This window comes from Aspergillus ibericus (assembly GCF_003184845.1).
Source record: "Aspergillus ibericus CBS 121593 unplaced genomic scaffold BO80scaffold_29, whole genome shotgun sequence".
NCBI classification, from domain to species: Eukaryota; Fungi; Ascomycota; class Eurotiomycetes; order Eurotiales; family Aspergillaceae; genus Aspergillus; species Aspergillus ibericus.
In genome coordinates, this window is record NW_020292127.1 from 315,102 (window position 1) to 330,998 (window position 15,897).

The 15,897-nt window shown below is 54.2% G+C and overlaps 7 protein-coding genes across 7 annotated transcripts; 4 read left to right on the forward strand and 3 right to left on the reverse strand.

Annotated features, from left to right (window-relative positions):
* Positions 1-156: 156 nt before the first annotated feature.
* BO80DRAFT_466282 (putative alcohol dehydrogenase) lies at positions 157-1,963 on the forward strand. The gene is made up of 5 exons (XM_025722776.1): positions 157-518; positions 579-706; positions 764-923; positions 977-1,445; positions 1,498-1,963. The coding sequence occupies exons 1-5, from the start codon at positions 310-312 to the stop codon at positions 1,699-1,701; spliced, it is 1,170 nt and encodes a 389-aa protein (XP_025573694.1). The 5' UTR covers positions 157-309; the 3' UTR covers positions 1,702-1,963.
* Positions 1,964-2,665: 702 nt separating this feature from the next.
* BO80DRAFT_410648 (amidase family protein) lies at positions 2,666-4,760 on the forward strand (the record flags this gene model as incomplete). The annotated part of the gene is made up of 2 exons (XM_025717935.1): positions 2,666-4,455; positions 4,568-4,760. 2 exons carry the CDS (start codon positions 2,666-2,668, stop codon positions 4,758-4,760), a joined length of 1,983 nt encoding a protein of 660 aa, XP_025573695.1.
* A 524-nt stretch (positions 4,761-5,284) lies between these two features.
* On the reverse strand, positions 5,285-7,395 carry BO80DRAFT_359613 (LCCL domain-containing protein; the record flags this gene model as incomplete). The annotated part of the gene is made up of 2 exons (XM_025715934.1): positions 5,285-6,878; positions 6,935-7,395. The coding sequence occupies 2 exons, from the start codon at positions 7,393-7,395 to the stop codon at positions 5,285-5,287; spliced, it is 2,055 nt and encodes a 684-aa protein (XP_025573696.1).
* A 707-nt stretch (positions 7,396-8,102) lies between these two features.
* Positions 8,103-10,102, reverse strand: BO80DRAFT_426627 (glycoside hydrolase family 76 protein). Its single transcript, XM_025719814.1, has 4 exons — positions 9,964-10,102; positions 9,526-9,770; positions 9,009-9,458; positions 8,103-8,952 (listed from the first exon to the last, which is right to left on the reverse strand). Exons 1-4 carry the CDS (start codon positions 10,061-10,063, stop codon positions 8,374-8,376), a joined length of 1,374 nt encoding a protein of 457 aa, XP_025573697.1. The 5' UTR covers positions 10,064-10,102; the 3' UTR covers positions 8,103-8,373.
* Positions 10,103-10,128: 26 nt separating this feature from the next.
* Positions 10,129-11,157, forward strand: BO80DRAFT_128765 (uncharacterized protein). Its single transcript, XM_025713562.1, has 3 exons — positions 10,129-10,576; positions 10,628-10,857; positions 10,957-11,157. The coding sequence occupies exons 1-3, from the start codon at positions 10,218-10,220 to the stop codon at positions 11,055-11,057; spliced, it is 690 nt and encodes a 229-aa protein (XP_025573698.1). The 5' UTR covers positions 10,129-10,217; the 3' UTR covers positions 11,058-11,157.
* A 334-nt stretch (positions 11,158-11,491) lies between these two features.
* Positions 11,492-13,223, forward strand: lysB (homoisocitrate dehydrogenase lysB). Its single transcript, XM_025719815.1, has 4 exons — positions 11,492-11,851; positions 11,925-11,965; positions 12,030-12,199; positions 12,254-13,223. The coding sequence occupies exons 1-4, from the start codon at positions 11,821-11,823 to the stop codon at positions 13,095-13,097; spliced, it is 1,086 nt and encodes a 361-aa protein (XP_025573699.1). The 5' UTR covers positions 11,492-11,820; the 3' UTR covers positions 13,098-13,223.
* Positions 13,224-14,048: 825 nt separating this feature from the next.
* Positions 14,049-15,886, reverse strand: BO80DRAFT_128980 (integral membrane PTH11-like protein). Its single transcript, XM_025713563.1, has 6 exons — positions 15,452-15,886; positions 15,346-15,385; positions 15,232-15,299; positions 14,798-15,171; positions 14,672-14,736; positions 14,049-14,615 (listed from the first exon to the last, which is right to left on the reverse strand). The coding sequence occupies exons 1-6, from the start codon at positions 15,617-15,619 to the stop codon at positions 14,197-14,199; spliced, it is 1,134 nt and encodes a 377-aa protein (XP_025573700.1). The 5' UTR covers positions 15,620-15,886; the 3' UTR covers positions 14,049-14,196.
* Between the last annotated feature and the right edge of the window lie 11 nt (positions 15,887-15,897).

Below are 15,897 nucleotides of genomic sequence, written 5' to 3' on the forward strand. Positions count from 1 at the left end.
CCCAGAAACGGGAAAGTCGGAGTCGTTTCAGGGCATCGAGAATAACTCTATTCCCGCAGCCCTTATCGGACCCGCTGGGGCCAATGCGGGGAAGTGCACGAACGCCCCGGGGATTCCGTGGCTCCAGTTACCTTCCCGACTGCCCTGGAAGGAGTGGTCTCCTCCTATCATGCCTATCATGTGTATCCTGATAGGATCGGTCACAGCTAGTCAGCTTGGGGACGTGTAAGCTCTTCCAACTTAAACCCAGACTGTCCCCGGGCATCCTCCATCCAACTAAGACTGTTCGCCATCACAACTTCTGCCGTCATGGCCCCTTCGATCCTCGTCCCTCGACCATCGTCTCCGACGTCCACCTCAAAGCTATCGTCGACGGAACCAGTGCTCCTGTCGCCTCCTTTCCCTAATCCTTCCCTCCAGGTCACAGCAGATCACACACTTAAATTTGTCCCCGCTCCGGTTCATGCCCCACAACGCGGTGAGGTTCTTCTTCAGATTAAAGCGACCGGCATCTGTGGGTATGTATCGCCTCGAAACCGCCCCGGATCATCGAGCGTTCGCGCTGATAATAGAACCAGGTCCGACATTCACTTTTGGAAGACGGGTCGTATTGGACAGCTAGTCTTTGAGGGGGACTGCATCATTGGTCATGAAGCGGCGGGGGTGGTGTTAAAGTGTGGAGAGGGGGTTACACATCTCCAGCCCGGTTAGTCTCGCTGTACACTGACCCATGTCAGAAATTCTTGCTCATCGGAAGGAATAGGCGACCGAGTTGCGGTCGAACCTGGGGTTCCGTGCGAACAGTGTTTTCTCTGTGACGACGGTCGTTACAACCTGTGCGAGGACGTCCAATTTGCGGGTGTCTATCCCTATGCGGGAACCATCCAACGATACAAGGTCCACCCGGCCAAGTGGTTGCACAAGTACGTCCGTTGCATTCTTGGGAGGGGGCAAGGCATGCTGACAGGCTCTACAGGCTGCCCGATAATATCTCGTACCTTGAAGGAGCCCTCCTCGAGCCACTTTCAGTTGTCATGCGTGGCATTCAAGTAGCGCATCTCCAACTGGGTCGCGGAGTGGTCGTTTGCGGTGCTGGACCTATTGGACTGATCGCCCTTGCAGCGGCTCGAGCTTCCGGTGCTCATCCCATAGTTATCACAGATATCGAGCCGAAGCGATTGGCTTTTGCCAGGGAGTTCGCTCCCACCTGTATCACATACCAGGTTAACCCGTCGCTGGATGCGCAGGCCAATGCCAAAGCGATTCGAGCACTTTTCGGACCAGACGAGTATAACGCCCCTGAAAGTATGCTCGAATGCACCGGTGTCGAGAGCAGCGTGTGTACGGCGGCCTTTACGGCTCGACGAGGCGGTGCGGTGGTGGTGATTGGCGTGGGCAAGGCAGTAATGAACAATCTACCGTTCATGCATATTTCCCTCGCGGAGGTAGGTCTTCTTTGCAAATTTGTCTGGGATGTGTCATCATTAACCAGGACAGATCGACTTGCGGTTTATCAACCGGTACCGGGATACCTGGCCACCAGCGATTGCTTGTCTCAGCGGAGGTATACTGGACTTGAAGAAGCTGGTGTCGCATGTCTTTCCACTGGAAAAGGCAGTCGATGCGTTGAATCTGTGTGCGGATCCCAGGAACGGGAGCATCAAGGTGACCATTGTGGATGAGGTGGAAGCGACGTTGTAAACAGCCATCAGCTGATAGGTCGAGCCAGAATACGACTGTGGTGCTTGGCAAATTCACAACAACTGAATCAGAGTATAATGGAAAAGGTGTCATTGCGTGTAGGTGAGACCGTTCCTCGTCATCCAACACGCATTACTCGGTTTATACCCAATCTCCAGGCAGCAAGCTCGATTGCAACCATCATGGGAGCTTCAAATTCCTGGCTGACTAATGACCAAACGAGTAAAAGCCTATCTGAGTTGAAGACCGTCAGCAACCGGAGGAAAAGGGGTAAATTGAGTTCATTGTGTTTCGGATGGCTCAGACCAAGATATTAGTATCCCGACGATGAATAGGACAACATGCGCCACTCACTGACCCAACTACTATTGTTCTCGTATGAGTAACGTTCCATTGGGAGCATTATACTAGTGGGGGCCGTAAAAACATCCCCCTTCGCAGAAGATCAGCTCCTGGATGGAAGCCTCCAGCTGTGTTACCTGACAGGTTCCTCCGATCATCCAGAAGGCTTGTTGCTGTTCGGTCTAGAACAGACAAGAAGAGGATAAACGGAATAGAATCTATGTCTTGGTTTTGCTATTCGGCATCAATCATGATGCGCATGAGCCAACAGGAGGTGTTGGTAACACAAAGCCTGGACATGTGAAGTGAGCGAAGAGTCAAGCGGGCCAAAGCAACACCTGCAACTGCAGTGGAGCATCCAAGCCACGCAGTGAATGCTGATTGACATGTCGCATATCAAAGTAATATCTGATTCAGCTCAATCTGGCAGCTGCTGACTCTATCTATTTTTGCAGTTCGAATAGTATAAATCCCCCTTGAGATGCTTCGCTCCTCCATCCCCATCCTGTCACCACTGCTTCTCACACTGGCTACAATGGCAATAATGGCATGGCTATATACTCTCGCTCCCATCATCTCCCTCGCTTGGATGGCCGGTGCAATCCCAGACTCAAGCCCAGAGATGCAGAACCTAGACGTCACCCTGGAGAGGGGCATCACATATGATCTGGGGAACATTACCTACTTTGCCAACACAAGATATCCGAGAAGCACGGTTGAACCAGAGTCCGTCAGGAACATCAGCCTCAGCTCCAGTGGGTTTACACCGATCACAGTGCTCATGGTCAACGAGAGCGTGATTACTGGTAAGCTCCTAGAGTCGACAATCAACAGCTACCTCGCGGGTGACGATGTTTTCTCAGTCGATTTTCTCGGCCAGATCTACATTTCGTCTCCTCTACCCAAGGTGACTCTTGACACATCATCTCTCAATTACCTGGAGAGCATGGGTGTCCGTCATCTCTACCTGGACTCCACAGTATTCAATCATATCCCAAACCATGCTATTCCAGTACGCAGCAACGACCATCACATGCCATCCGGTCCCTACACGGCCTTGGTATCAGACAAGTCAATCAGCTTCTTCAATACCTACCGACTGTATGAAGACAACTACCGCAACTTCATCACCGGGGCATATCCATCCAACGACGGCATGGACTCCTTCAACCCACTCCCCGCCATGCGCTCTCGAGTATGGGCACCCCTGATCCCAGTTCCCAGCCGGATCTACTCCTGGAACGACTCACGCCCATTGGCAGGCAAACGAGTCGCCATCAAAGATCTCTTCGACATCAAAGGCCTTCAGACCTCAGCCGGCAGCCAAGCCTGGATCCAAATCACCCCAACCGCAAATTCCACCGCGCCAGCAATCCAACGCCTTGTTGACCTCGGAGCTATGCTCGTAGGCAAATACAAGCTTGCCCAATTCGCCTCTGGATCCAACCCATGGGACTGGACCGACGAGCAGTACCCCTTCAGCCCCCGAGGCGACGGCTACTTGACCTGCGCCGGCTCTTCATCCGGAGGAGGCTGCTCAGTCGCCGCCTACGACTGGCTCGACAATGCCATCGGCACCGACACAGGGTCATCCATGCGCCGTCCCGCCGCCGTCTCCGGCACATATGGCAACCGCCCCAGTCAAGGAATGATGACTCTCGACGGCGTCGTCCCCGTCAGCTGGGCCCAAGACACCATCGGAGTCTTTGACCGCGATCCTATCTCCTGGTCCCAATTCGCCAAAGCCTGGTATACCCCAGCTCTGCACCAAAACACCTCCATCACTGGCCTCCCTCCCCTCTCCATCCCCAACACAACAACCGCCTTCCCATCCCGCATCCTCTACCCCGACGAATACTTCCCCATGCCCAACCCATCCGCCCAAGCCATCTTCACCTCCTCCCTCACCCGCATCTCCACCCTCTTCAACATGACCATCCACCACTTCAACCTCACCGCCACCATCACCTCCGCCGCCATCTTCCCCGACACCACCCTCAACTGGGACCGTCTCGCCAACAACACCATCGCCCTCACCACCTGGCCCCAATACCTCACCGTCGCCCAACCCCTCATCTCCACCTGGTCCGCCCTCCACAACCACCGTTTCCCCCCCGTGGACCCCCAAATTCGCACTCTCTGGACCTCCCTCGACCCATCCACCCTCACCAACCAAGACGCCTACACCCAAGCCCTCCATTCCCGAGCCCAGTCCATATCCTGGTTCGAACGAACCATTCTCACCCAATCCCCGACCACCTGCTCAGACTCCCTCATCATCTGCGACGAAAACACCGGCGGCCTCCCTAGCTACCGCGAACAATCCCTCAATAAACCCCCCAACGCGACCCTCCTTACCACTTACCCAGGTGGCGCCGCTATACCCTGCAACACCATCTGTTCTCTCTTCGGGTACGTCGATTCTCACCCTCACCCTTACCCTTCAACCCTGATAATCCCCTCACCTTTCCCCTCATCCACCAACACCAATACTAACATAACACACTATGATATAAAAATAAAGATGCGCAGATTTCACCATCCCCCTCAACCAAACCCCCTACCTCTCCCCCATCAGCAAAATCCCCGAACAATGGCCCGTAAGTATGAATCTCATGGTCCGTCGGGGGTGCGATTTCATTCTCTTCGATATGGTGGAGAGAATGGCTGAGGCGGGGATTATTTCGGCTGTGAAGACTGGGCGGACTGCGTATTAAGTGGTTGATTGATTGATTGATTGATTGGGGGGGTATAGTTTGGTGGTGGTGATTGATTGGGGTTGAGGAGGGGTTGGTTGGTTTCGTGGGTTTGTTTATGGGGATGGGGTTCAGGTTTATGTAGTTTTTTTCAAGGAGTCAGGGGTGGAGGAATTTGAAGGATGAGTTGGATTTTGTGGGATATATCAAGGCGGTAAATGGCATCTTTATTGTGCTGGGTAACGTAAACTGAGGATGTGACTTGCTTAGGGTTGAGTCGGGGTGGAGGAGAGTAGCTGCGCGCCGGGTCATACTACTATGGTTCGGGATCGGAGTTGGGGCGAACAGTCGAAACTGCAGGCCTCCACTCTACTCCGTACAGTGTAGTGCATGCAAGGAAAGCAGATCGCATTAACGAGTTGAGATACCGTCTACTATCTGTCACGCATATCCAGAAAAATAACCAGTGGTAATAATCATTAATCATAATCCAATACCATGTCTAAAACCCCGAAACACTCCAGTCCAAACCACGGAGTCAAGATCTACGACTTTGGCGGCGGGGGCGACACCCACTGTCCGTCCTGCAACCAGACTCCGGCCCCTCCGTATTTGCCGGCCTCCGCTCCCTTGAGGAAGGCAAACCGGAAGAAGAGGTCCTCCGGCGTCGAGTCATCTTCCTGGACGGCCAATTCCATGTCCATCGGGTCGCTCTCGATAGTCGGCCGATGCTGTAGTTCCAGCCCGTTGTGCCCATGCCGGTGCCAGATGAACTCGCCGCGCTCGTCTTCATCCAAGTAGCCGCGCCAGCGTTCAACATCGTTGACCAACACCGAGATACCATCCACTCCCAGCTCGTCCATGCGTTGCCGCTCCCACAGGCTAAATGTGATGTTGCCATTCCCGTGATGTCTCTCAGGCGAATCCGGGCCGGGAAGAGAGATAGAGACGGAGGCATCATTGACGTTGGGATAGGTGCCGCCCCACCATCCGTGCGCTCCTCCGGGGCCCGGGGCTTGCTCGCCCAAGGCCGCAGGCGTTTCGATGATCGACGCAAATCCCCACCGAGCTATGCCATTGATAAAAAGGCCCAGGAGTAACCCTTGGTAGATCAACGAGGGTCGCGTTGGAAAGGCGGTCCCCGGCATAAGGAGGATCGCGAGAATGTAATGATGAATCCTCAGACGGAGGCCCGGGAGTGGCAGCAAGATCAGTAGGATAAGACCCATGGTGCAATAGATCTTGAGATAGCGAGGCATCAACCCCCCCATGCGGATTTGCCAAGCCTGGCTCAAAATGATACAGACCACGGTCGGAATCACCAGAGCCAGTGCAACCTTTGCTCCGGGCTGTTTCTGGATATCATGGGGGGTGAGACGCTCCAGAGGGATCAGCCTAGCGAAAGTGTAGTTGTTCAGGCCGCCAATGAATGCGGGCGGCAGGTAGAGCAGTGTCTTGGTCACTTGGTACATCGGCTCCGAAAGCGGGGTCAATTGCGGCCGTGCGCAATACTTGTACAGGACAAAGGCCACAAACGACGCGGGCAACAGTCGCGAAAACATCGTTGAAAATAGGTCCGCAAACTGGGGGATCGATGGCGGGTCAGATACCAATCCCACCTGGCAGAACAGCATCACGAAGGTGCTGAAGAACAGAATCGGTGGGGAGGTGCAGAAGAGCCAGATGAGGCTCACGGCGCCGATGGTGATGCCCAGCAACGGCCAGCGGGGATCTTGAGGGCACGTCGCCTGCGACGAGGACAGCTCGATGAAGCTGAACGATTTGGGGAACGTCGACGGGAATCCGACCGAGCGGATTCCGTGCTGCTTCGACGCGTGGAAGGAATGCGCGGCACCCTCCAGCTTCACGACACCGCAACCACCAACGGCGTTCGTGATGACGCCCGCATGGATGGCCGCCTGGCAAACGAAGCTATCAGCTCGATAAACCCCCGGCTCATCTGAACCAGGTTGCGGCCCTCCCACCACTAGTCCCCGGTAGCTATAGGTTTGATTCCCAACCATGTGGGGTTCGAGCAACTTGGAGTCTCGGCAGTTGGCGGGACACCGGAAGGCAATATTCGAAGCGGAGAAGGGGCGGCAGTCATTTCCGTTGAGGCCACATTCATTGCCATGTTCCCTAGGAGCCGTAGGGTTAGCGGAGTCCAGTCGGGGAGATCCAACAACAGCACTTACCAGAAACTCGTCGAGCAAGCGAGCGTCTTCGGTCGGCCATAGCCTTCGATATATCCACCTTGCCGCGAATGCAGCAGAATGATCGTCCAGGGCAGAAACCAGACAAAGTATAGCAGGGCCAGCAGCGCAATCTTTTGCTTGCGCTTGGGGAACAACCGTTCCAAAAACCGAACCGGGAGTTCCTGGTACCGGGGGAACAAGGGCTTCAACAGCATGGATTGCGGCGGGTTCGGACCCTTGACCCAGTCAGCGACCGCCCAGCCGACCTTCCGCAGAGGCAACGGCACCCATCCCCAGCGAATCGATTTGGATGACTCCCGTAGCCAGACGGGTAGGTAGGGGAGGCCTGTTTCTTCATCCTGAGGTTGGTCGGAAGTGTCGGGATCGGCGGGGCGAGCTTCAGTGTCCAGCAATGGCGGAATATATGGCCGGGAGCCGTCCTCGGGCCCTTCACCAAGCATACTGCAGGTATCTCGGAGCGAACAGATCGAGCCAGCGACAGACGAATGCAGGGAATCAAGGCGAGGGACGTATCTAAGTGGGGGGGCGAACGGTGGAGGGAAGCTTAGGCTCGGTGTTCTAGAACCCAACCGGAGAGAGACCCTTCGCAGCCAGCGGAAGGGAGTCGCGGTCTCGACGCCGGATCACGGTGGGTGTTGCGAATCCAGTACAGGTAGAAATATGGAGATCGGGAGAATAGACAGACTGGGAGGAAAGGAAAGAGGCAAAGAAGGAGACGAGAGACAACAGAGGCGCCTGGTAAGGTTTCCCAGCCAGAGCCGGGGATTCCAGGTCACCCGCCCGAGTGGCGCCTGGCACCAATCACTGCCGCTTATGTCAGCCCTGCCTCCGCGTGGTTCCTGCACGGATTTTCAGGGGACAAAGCCGACCGGTGGCGAGAGCACCAGCTGTCGGGCCCCGAGGGGTGAAGTCATCCGATGACTGGTGGCGGGTGGGTCAGGCATCGTTGGAATGGCCCGTCGGCGTGGGCGCTGAGGAGAAGATGGGAGGATGGAGGATGAAGGAAGGGAAGTGGGCAACTGCGGGCGCCAGGGTCGCTCAGGGCCTAAGGCAGCTAGTACCACGCCGAGTCAATCATGAGGCCGCTTCCCAGCCCATGGTGCCGCAACCCCCTCCCACTGGATGGATGATCACGTTCATTCAGATGCACGTTTGGCTAAGCAACTTTCAATATATACCAGTCTCCCTTGCATTAAGAATCGAATACAGGATATCAAGATATCAAACACAGCAAACCTGATACGAACCCAGGCAAACCAAACCAAACCAGGGGTGATCTAGATTATATACACACATGCCACAAAATGGTAGACCTATAGACACACTGCGCCGTCCCGGAATCGCCCAAAACCCAACCTTGCAGGAGTCGCAAGCCATTATACCGAATCATTTCCGACCGCACCTCTCGGCCCGGAGGTTTAGCCCCCAATGACCATCCAGGCGATCATGCCTCCCCACATGCCCACGAACGCGATGGTCAGGATGGAGGCGCCCGCCTTGTCTCCGGTGGTGATAGCAGATAAAGTGCTGGTGTCGGATCCGGTATTATCGCCCGTGCCAGCATTCGGGTCACTGGTACTGTTTCCTCCCGTACTGGAGGTCACGGGAGCGGTCTTCTTGGTGTTGACCAAAGCGGAGGACAGCACATTGGTGACGGCGATCTCCTCCTCCATTCCATTCCATCCATCCCACTTCTTCGGATACCAGCGCACACCGCAGGTGTTGTTGTTCATTCCGGTGCAGGAGGCTGCGGCGGCTACTGCGGACCCCTGCAGCTTCGGCAGAATGGTGTCATACGTCGACGGAACGACCAAGGCCACAAATCCCAGCCACCCGGTGACAAGACCCTTGAAGAGAATTTCGTTGTCGTTACACACCTCGGCTGGTTCGCAGAGAACCTCAGACATGATGTTTCCACCATATGACGCCGGGAAGAATGTGTCAAGTGTCACGTTTAAGAGACCGTCCACAGCGGTTTTCCATTTGGCCTTGCCAGTCTGCGATCGACATTTGATTAGCTCAAGCGCCCACATCACGAACCCGAGTTCCTTACATAGTTGTACATGTATGCGGCTCCCATCAGGAACGTGCCGTAGTTGTAGGACCACTGGTTGTTACCCTGAGTCGTGCAACCATTACCGACATCGGTCGAATCGGCCACGTTCCATGTCTCGTTGTTCAGCAACGGAGTCGACGCACACCAATCGAAGATTTTCTCTGCCCAGTCGGCGTAGGTGTCGTTCGATGTGTACCGCGCCAGGCGGGCTGCGAGCTGGAACAGACCTCCGTTGGAGATGGAGTTCTTCATGTCGTAACCGGCTTCGTAGGGCCAAATCTGCCAGCGCAGACCGCCGCCACAGGTCTTGTCGTCCCATCGATCGACCTGAGTGTTGTAGACGCCCTGGGCCAAGGAAAGCCAGGAATATCCGGTGGAGCTGTCGGCAAATTCGATCTCGGCGGCGGTCATGGCGGCAAGACCCCAGAACATTTGGTCATCGTTACCCTAGGAAATAGAACACTTGGGTTAGGCGACTGAGTCCGGATCTCACTCCTGGCGATGTATCGCTTACCAAGTAACTACTGTAGTTGCTGGGCATGTAATCGCAGTCACCAGCTTGCCATTGCATGCCCTGGCGGACCTCGTCGTTGTAGGTACTGTCTTCGGTGTAATACCAGTAGAGAAGTAAACTCATGAACAGAGCACTACCCTCCCACCACTTGGAAGGGAAAGCACCGGGGATTTGGCCAGTTTCATTTCCATGATACCAGGTCATGGACCCGTAGGCTGACTGGCTGGCGGCATTTTTGAGGGAACCTAGAAGGGTAAGGATCACGATGAATCAGTGCCAGGTCTATGGTACCGACTTCGTATCGAATGTATCGAGAGGGATCAATAGCGATGGAAAATCCATCCAGGTCTTAGGAATGGAGGGGGGCAGGAATGAGGGAGGGGAGGGCGGTGATAGGGACCGGACGGCAAGGGAACGGCAGAGATAGGGGAAGCATACTGGTGCTGCTAATGTCGAGATCGATGGCGCGGGAGAGCTGGGAGAAGAGAGCGGCATTAAGGAACAACCCCCCATAGAGACAATCTCGAAATAGGCGCATGGCGAGATATGGGGGGGGAGGCAAAACGAGTGTGGGAGCGAGGGTCGGTCAAGACTGACCAGCAGGAACGGATGGGGAAGAACGAAAGGAAGTCAGTCAGTCAGACAGACAGTCAGGATGGCATGGAAGCAACAGCAGCATCTGGACTGCAGAAATGGGCCGGGGATGGCTAATCCGGCCAGCCCGTCGCCTATTTTTAATTGTCTTTTCCCACTTCTTCGGACGGGAAATGAGCCAACCACTGGCCCTGGTGGAGCTGGCCCCGTCCACGTCAGCCTCGTGCAATCACTGGCCGCGAGCCCCCATTATTCGAGGCACCAAGGTCGATGGTGCGACAGGGTCATCCTCCATCCCAGGAGCTATTCCCGCAGCTGTTGGTCCCTGGCTCATCCTTTCAGGGTGTACGCAAGCCAAAAGCGCGGTGGTGCGCCTGATGGCGGCAGTACGAATACGGCGACAAACAAGATCTCCGTGGGGATTTTGCCCCTGGAACAAAGGTTTATTGGGAAGCGGGTACCATGGATGAACGGACTGGCGGCGGTTGACTGACTTAGCCCGCTTCAGGTCGCAAGTTGCACGTCGATATGTACGCCATTCTATCTTAAGCTTTTCTGCCCAGCATTGCCAACCATCCCAAGCATTCATGGCATCTTGTCTGTCACACCAGGCCTGGATCTTGGCTAAAACCGATCAGCGGATCGATTCGGGGCGCCCCTTGCGGGTGTCATTCCCAAGGCCCATGCGACGGACCAAGGACTTTCCGAGGTCACCATCAGTCTGGGCCAAAGCAAAATGTAAGACACAGCTTATTTTCTATCGATTTAATCGATGTCCCCTATTTCTCGCCCCCACCGGAAGGGCAGTTAAGTCAAACTAAGAATGTGGATCGACAGCCGTCTCCCCCGCAAGGGTTATAAAGTCCTGCTGCTGCCTGCTCGAACTGGAGCATTGCGTACCATGGCCCCTGGAGCCGCAGGGTCCACCTGGGATGTGATTCTTTGACCAGAACTGTTTGGAGTACTCCGTACACCCTTGTCGGCCTGCTATAAAAGGAAGGTCTATGAAAGAAAACCGGCATATCAAATCGAAAGTGGGGTAGCGCTTTCACTCCATGATATTGCGTAAGTGCGTCTCCGGGTCCTCCGATGGCTGGCGTGCCCCGGGATCTGACATGACGTACTGAGTATCTAGATGGAGATCACCCTTGGTTTCTTGATGCAACAGTGCCCAAAGCCATGGCAGAGATAGATAGATAAGACGATCTATGGATCCAGACAGAGTCAGTTGCTATAATTGGCGATGATCTCTTGGTCTTATGATACGTGCTGCTCGTCTGACCACTGTATAGAAGTCACTGTGTAGGCGCTACTATCGCAGCGATCCAAGATTTTCCCCATGTCATGACCGATGGTCACAGTTTCTAGTTGAGGCAGTTGTAGCGCTTTGGCCAAACCAAGCCAGCATTGAAGGGTGGCAAGTACTAAACTGCAAAGAGATCCAGTTCAAGCCGAGGAGCGAGAAGAGGAGGATGACAGGCGGGCAGAAATGCTCCTCTGGAATGCCGTATTCCGGGGAGCCTGTCACTCCGGATAGGCAAAGGAGCCAGCCGCGCACATGCGCTCGGCCCCGATCACGTGGGTCCCCCGCGGATGGGGCTTAGCCGGGATTCCTCCGATTGCGGCGCCCGTTAAGCGGATGTTTTTCTCAGGCCAGCAGGAACTCTTTCCTTTTGCATCCCCTTCTGCACGATATTCACAATGGCTGCTGCTGCTAGAACGCTCCGCATAGGTTAATTGGTCCTTCCCTGGTCCTTTGCTTCTTCTCCCTGTCCGCCTAGCCACTGACATCTTCTCTCGCGTAGGTCTCATCCCCGGTGACGGCATCGGCCGAGAGGTCATCCCGGTGAGTCATGATGCAGCGAACAGCTCCCTGTTGAAGCACAATTCTAACCCGATCGCTATCCCAGGCCGGTCGGCGGGTGTTGGAGTCTCTCCCCTCTTCCCTGAACCTGAAGTTCAGCTTTGTCGACCTCGATGCAGGCTTCGACACCTTCAAGCGCACCGGCAGCGCTCTCCCCGACACCACCGTCGAGACCCTCAAGAAGGAGTGCGATGGTGCCCTGTTCGGAGCTGTCAGGTAAGCAAGCCCTTCCTCCTTTCTCTCTTTCTTCAATCTAATAATCCTCTCCAGCTCTCCCAGCACCAAGGTCGCCGGCTACTCCTCCCCCATCGTGGCCCTTCGCAAGAAACTGGACCTCTACGCCAACGTCCGCCCTGTCAAGACCACCGCTGGCAGCAGCGACGGCAAGCCCATTGACCTGGTCATCGTCCGTGAGAACACCGAGGATCTCTACGTGAAGGAGGAGCAGACCAAGGACACTCCCAACGGCAAGGTCGCCGAGGCCATCAAGCGCATTTCCGAGAATGCCTCCTCCCGCATCTCCACCATCGCCGGTGAGATCGCCCTTCGCCGCCAGAAGATCCGCGATGTGGCTGCCGTTTCCGGTCTCCGCACCAAGCCCATGGTGACCATCACCCACAAGTCCAACGTGCTCTCCCAGACCGATGGTCTCTTCCGTGAGACCGCCCGCAAGGCCCTCTCCGCTGCCCGCTTCTCCTCCATCGAGGTCGAGGAGCAGATCGTCGACTCCATGGTGTACAAGCTCTTCCGTCAGCCCGAGTACTACGACGTCATTGTCGCCCCCAACTTGTACGGCGACATTCTGTCCGACGGTGCTGCCGCTCTGGTTGGTAGCTTGGGCCTGGTGCCCAGCGCCAACGTCGGTGACGGCTTCGCCATCGGTGAGCCCTGCCACGGCAGTGCCCCCGACATCGAGGGCAAGGGTATCGCCAACCCCATCGCCACCCTGCGCAGTGTCGCCCTGATGCTGGAGTTCCTGGGTGAGGAGGCTGCCGCCGCCAAGATCTACACCGCCGTCGATGCCAACCTCGACGAGGCCCGCTTCCTTTCCCCTGACATGGGTGGCAAGGCCACTACCCAGGAGGTTCTGGACGATGTCCTCAAGAGACTGTAAAAAGATTCTTCTCAAAATATGTATGTACATGTACGGGGTAGAGGAAAAATAGACTCTGGGGCGAGTTATCAAAAATAATATATAGTTCCTATGACAACGACAGTAAATGAAACGATAGAACTAAACCGACATTGTCCCTTCGACCAGACAGATCATAATCCTACCAAGAAAGGAGGCAAATAAAAGACAAACCGTAGCTATAGCAAACGGCAAACGGCAAATGAAGCCTTAACTCGACCACTCAACACCAAACTAACTGATCCTAGTAATTACTATCAACTTTCCTCACAGACAAATGAAGGCAAGAAAAACACCCACAAACTCAATTATATTACCACCCGCCGCTACAATCCCAACATCAACATCATGTTACCATCACGCAAAGTATACTATAAATATCAAAGGACCGTCTAGTCTGCATCCACCGCCCCCAAACACAACAACAAAGGAGCATATAAAGGATGGGATTTCTAAAGTTAACGTGCTATGCAGATAGATGTATACAAAGCTCAGAACACACAGAACGATGCATTTTGACCGATTAGTTCAAACATCTGAGAATGGTGACGATTCTGAAACGCAAGAAGGGAAAATTGATCGGGATTAGTATATATGCAGGCTGTTAGGAACGGGAAAAGGCGTGGGAAAGATTGCGAAGAAAGGTAGGTAGGTAATGCTACCTATGGATATCTTGTGGGCTTGTTGTTTTTTTTTTTTTTAGTTACGTGGTTTGATGGGTATTGATTGTATTGGTCTTGGTCTTGGTCTTGGTCTTTCTGTTTGTGTCTAGTTAGAGATGCCTCGTTGGATTGTTGAAGTGGTAGGGAGGGAGTGAGCAGAAATCGAATACAATGTTGATTGTATTAGTATAAAGCTCTCTTTGGAATCGAGATGATATTGCTCCTCAGGATTGTGTAGTATAAAGGAGACTTCATGTCTACTAAGCACTGCGTTCGTTTTCCGCATCCTCGAAAGTGTGTAAGACAACTATCTAGATCTATGCAAGATAAACTTTTATATGTAACATAAGAAAAAGGTCCTGATAAAGGGAGGAATAAAAGAATGACTGTGATCTGAATAACTGTGATATGAGCATCTCTCAACGATGTTCCTCCACCACCTGATGAAAATCTCTCTTGACGGTAATGGCATTATTCGGCATGTTGTCCAGCCGGACCATTTCCATCCCCGTTTCCATATCGACCACCTTCTGCACGGAGTATTCCGCGGAGCTCTTACTGGAATGATGGTTGTCATTGGACGAGTTTCCGTTCTGCAATTGGATCCACTGCTCACTGAGCGTCTCGCTGAGGCGGTGTCGACGTGGACGGGACCGGGAGGCGAAGCTTTTGGATTCGCGACCATACTGCAGACGGGGCGCGGAGGAGCTTCCTCCCGTTCGGCTGGTCACTTTCTGGGCGGCTTGTTTGAACAGGCGGTAGATTATGGGGAGGTTGGCGCAGAGGATTCCACCGAGGGATTCGAAGCCGGATAGGACGCCGAGTTCGACGCCGTCCCCTGGTTTGTGGGGTTAGTTGGATTGGATGGGGGATGAAGGGTGGAATCGAACGTACAGGTGACATCTGAGGATGTTTGGGCGAAGACGAAGGCTAGACGAGCAGCGCTGATTCCGCAGGTACTATGAGGGATGTTAGTGTTAGGATCGGTCCGAGGGAGAGAGGATGGGAGGATATGCTTACATGAATCCAATTGAGAAGATAATGCAGAGTGCAATTTTGTTATGCCGAGTCGTACGCAGCCGTACAATGACCCCAATGGGCAGAGCAAAGATGACGATATCGGTGATCATGTTTGAGGTGTTCACGTAGTATGATAGGGCACTAGAGTTGAAGCAATGCCCTTTGACACTGGCGTCCCAAAAAGCCTCCAATGGCCGACAGAGCAAACCCATGAAGATTTCAATGGTCGCAATCCAGAGACAGACAAAAGCGCCACAGCCGATCACCGTTTTGCGGAACCATGGGATGGTGAAAATGCGATAGTATAAGGCGAGGATGCTGAGTTTGACGCTGGCAAGACCGACATTGTAGAGGTGACTGGCAATATAATCACCCTGCATCAAGGTCAGTGGCTCCGAGGACGGTGACAGGGTCTATGGCTGACTGATTCGCACCTTCAAAAAGGCCTCCTGGTCGCTAGTCGAGAGGGTTGAGACATGTTTTCCAAAACCATGACTTACGCCTAGACATATTAGCAGATTCTCAAAGACCCAAGAAAGTCTACATACCGATGGAGAGCATAACAATACTGTACGCTACCTCCAGCCCCTAACCAAAGACAACAAAGATCGTCAGTATGCGGCGGGTCTAGTCAGGCAAAGGGGGTAAACAGACCGTGGCCAGGGTAATCAGGTAGTCATCTGCATGGAAGCGGTCTTCTGATGGACCGCGGACTTTGACAACCAGTCGTAAACCGGTGCTCAGCACCATGCAGATGATGGGGACGGTGTATCCCGCAATCACCACAGGCACCCTCGAGGCGGTCTCTTGCGAGCTCGTCATGGTGGTCTACATAGTCTGAAACGCACCATGTACCGACGGAGATGGGAGCCTGTGATGATCCAGCCGGTCCAGGCCAGTTTATAGGGCCCTGGATCTTGACGGTGTGAGACCGTAGCCATTTACATCTGCCCCAGGGGTTGTCGGCGCCAGCTGGGAACAAGATCCTGCCACTAAATTAGTGACAAGACCTATGGTCTGGACTATTGAGCCCAGGCAGGACTGGTCGCGTAATTCATCTCTCGACACGAGAGATAATTATTGAGTGGGTACATTGAGGC

What these genes read in the sequence shown, in the direction of transcription:
- BO80DRAFT_466282 (XM_025722776.1), top strand. Translation starts at nt 310, where the DNA reads ATGGCCCCTTCGATCCTCGTCCCTCGACCATCGTCTCCGACGTCCACC. An exon ending in AAAGCGACCGGCATCTGTGG is followed by an intron (nt 519 to 578) that starts GTATGTATCGCC and finishes TAATAGAACCAG; the next exon opens with GTCCGACATTCACTTTTGGA. An exon ending in TGCATATTTCCCTCGCGGAG is followed by an intron (nt 1,446 to 1,497) that starts GTAGGTCTTCTT and finishes TAACCAGGACAG; the next exon opens with ATCGACTTGCGGTTTATCAA.
- BO80DRAFT_426627 (XM_025719814.1), bottom strand. Translation starts at nt 10,063, where the DNA reads ATGCGCCTATTTCGAGATTGTCTCTATGGGGGGTTGTTCCTTAATGCC. An exon ending in GCAACTACAGTAGTTACTTG is followed by an intron (nt 9,459 to 9,525) that starts GTAAGCGATACA and finishes TCTATTTCCTAG; the next exon opens with GGTAACGATGACCAAATGTT. An exon ending in CCGCATACATGTACAACTAT is followed by an intron (nt 8,953 to 9,008) that starts GTAAGGAACTCG and finishes TGTCGATCGCAG; the next exon opens with ACTGGCAAGGCCAAATGGAA.
- BO80DRAFT_128765 (XM_025713562.1), top strand. Translation starts at nt 10,218, where the DNA reads ATGGGCCGGGGATGGCTAATCCGGCCAGCCCGTCGCCTATTTTTAATT. An exon ending in AAAGGTTTATTGGGAAGCGG is followed by an intron (nt 10,577 to 10,627) that starts GTACCATGGATG and finishes AGCCCGCTTCAG; the next exon opens with GTCGCAAGTTGCACGTCGAT. An exon ending in AGTCTGGGCCAAAGCAAAAT is followed by an intron (nt 10,858 to 10,956) that starts GTAAGACACAGC and finishes GTGGATCGACAG; the next exon opens with CCGTCTCCCCCGCAAGGGTT.
- lysB (XM_025719815.1), top strand. Translation starts at nt 11,821, where the DNA reads ATGGCTGCTGCTGCTAGAACGCTCCGCATAG. An exon ending in TCGGCCGAGAGGTCATCCCG is followed by an intron (nt 11,966 to 12,029) that starts GTGAGTCATGAT and finishes TCGCTATCCCAG; the next exon opens with GCCGGTCGGCGGGTGTTGGA. An exon ending in GCCCTGTTCGGAGCTGTCAG is followed by an intron (nt 12,200 to 12,253) that starts GTAAGCAAGCCC and finishes AATCCTCTCCAG; the next exon opens with CTCTCCCAGCACCAAGGTCG.
- BO80DRAFT_128980 (XM_025713563.1), bottom strand. Translation starts at nt 15,619, where the DNA reads ATGACGAGCTCGCAAGAGACCGCCTCGAGGGTGCCTGTGGTGATTGCG. An exon ending in ACCTGATTACCCTGGCCACG is followed by an intron (nt 15,386 to 15,451) that starts GTCTGTTTACCC and finishes GTCTTTGGTTAG; the next exon opens with GGGCTGGAGGTAGCGTACAG. An exon ending in ACCAGGAGGCCTTTTTGAAG is followed by an intron (nt 15,172 to 15,231) that starts GTGCGAATCAGT and finishes ACCTTGATGCAG; the next exon opens with GGTGATTATATTGCCAGTCA.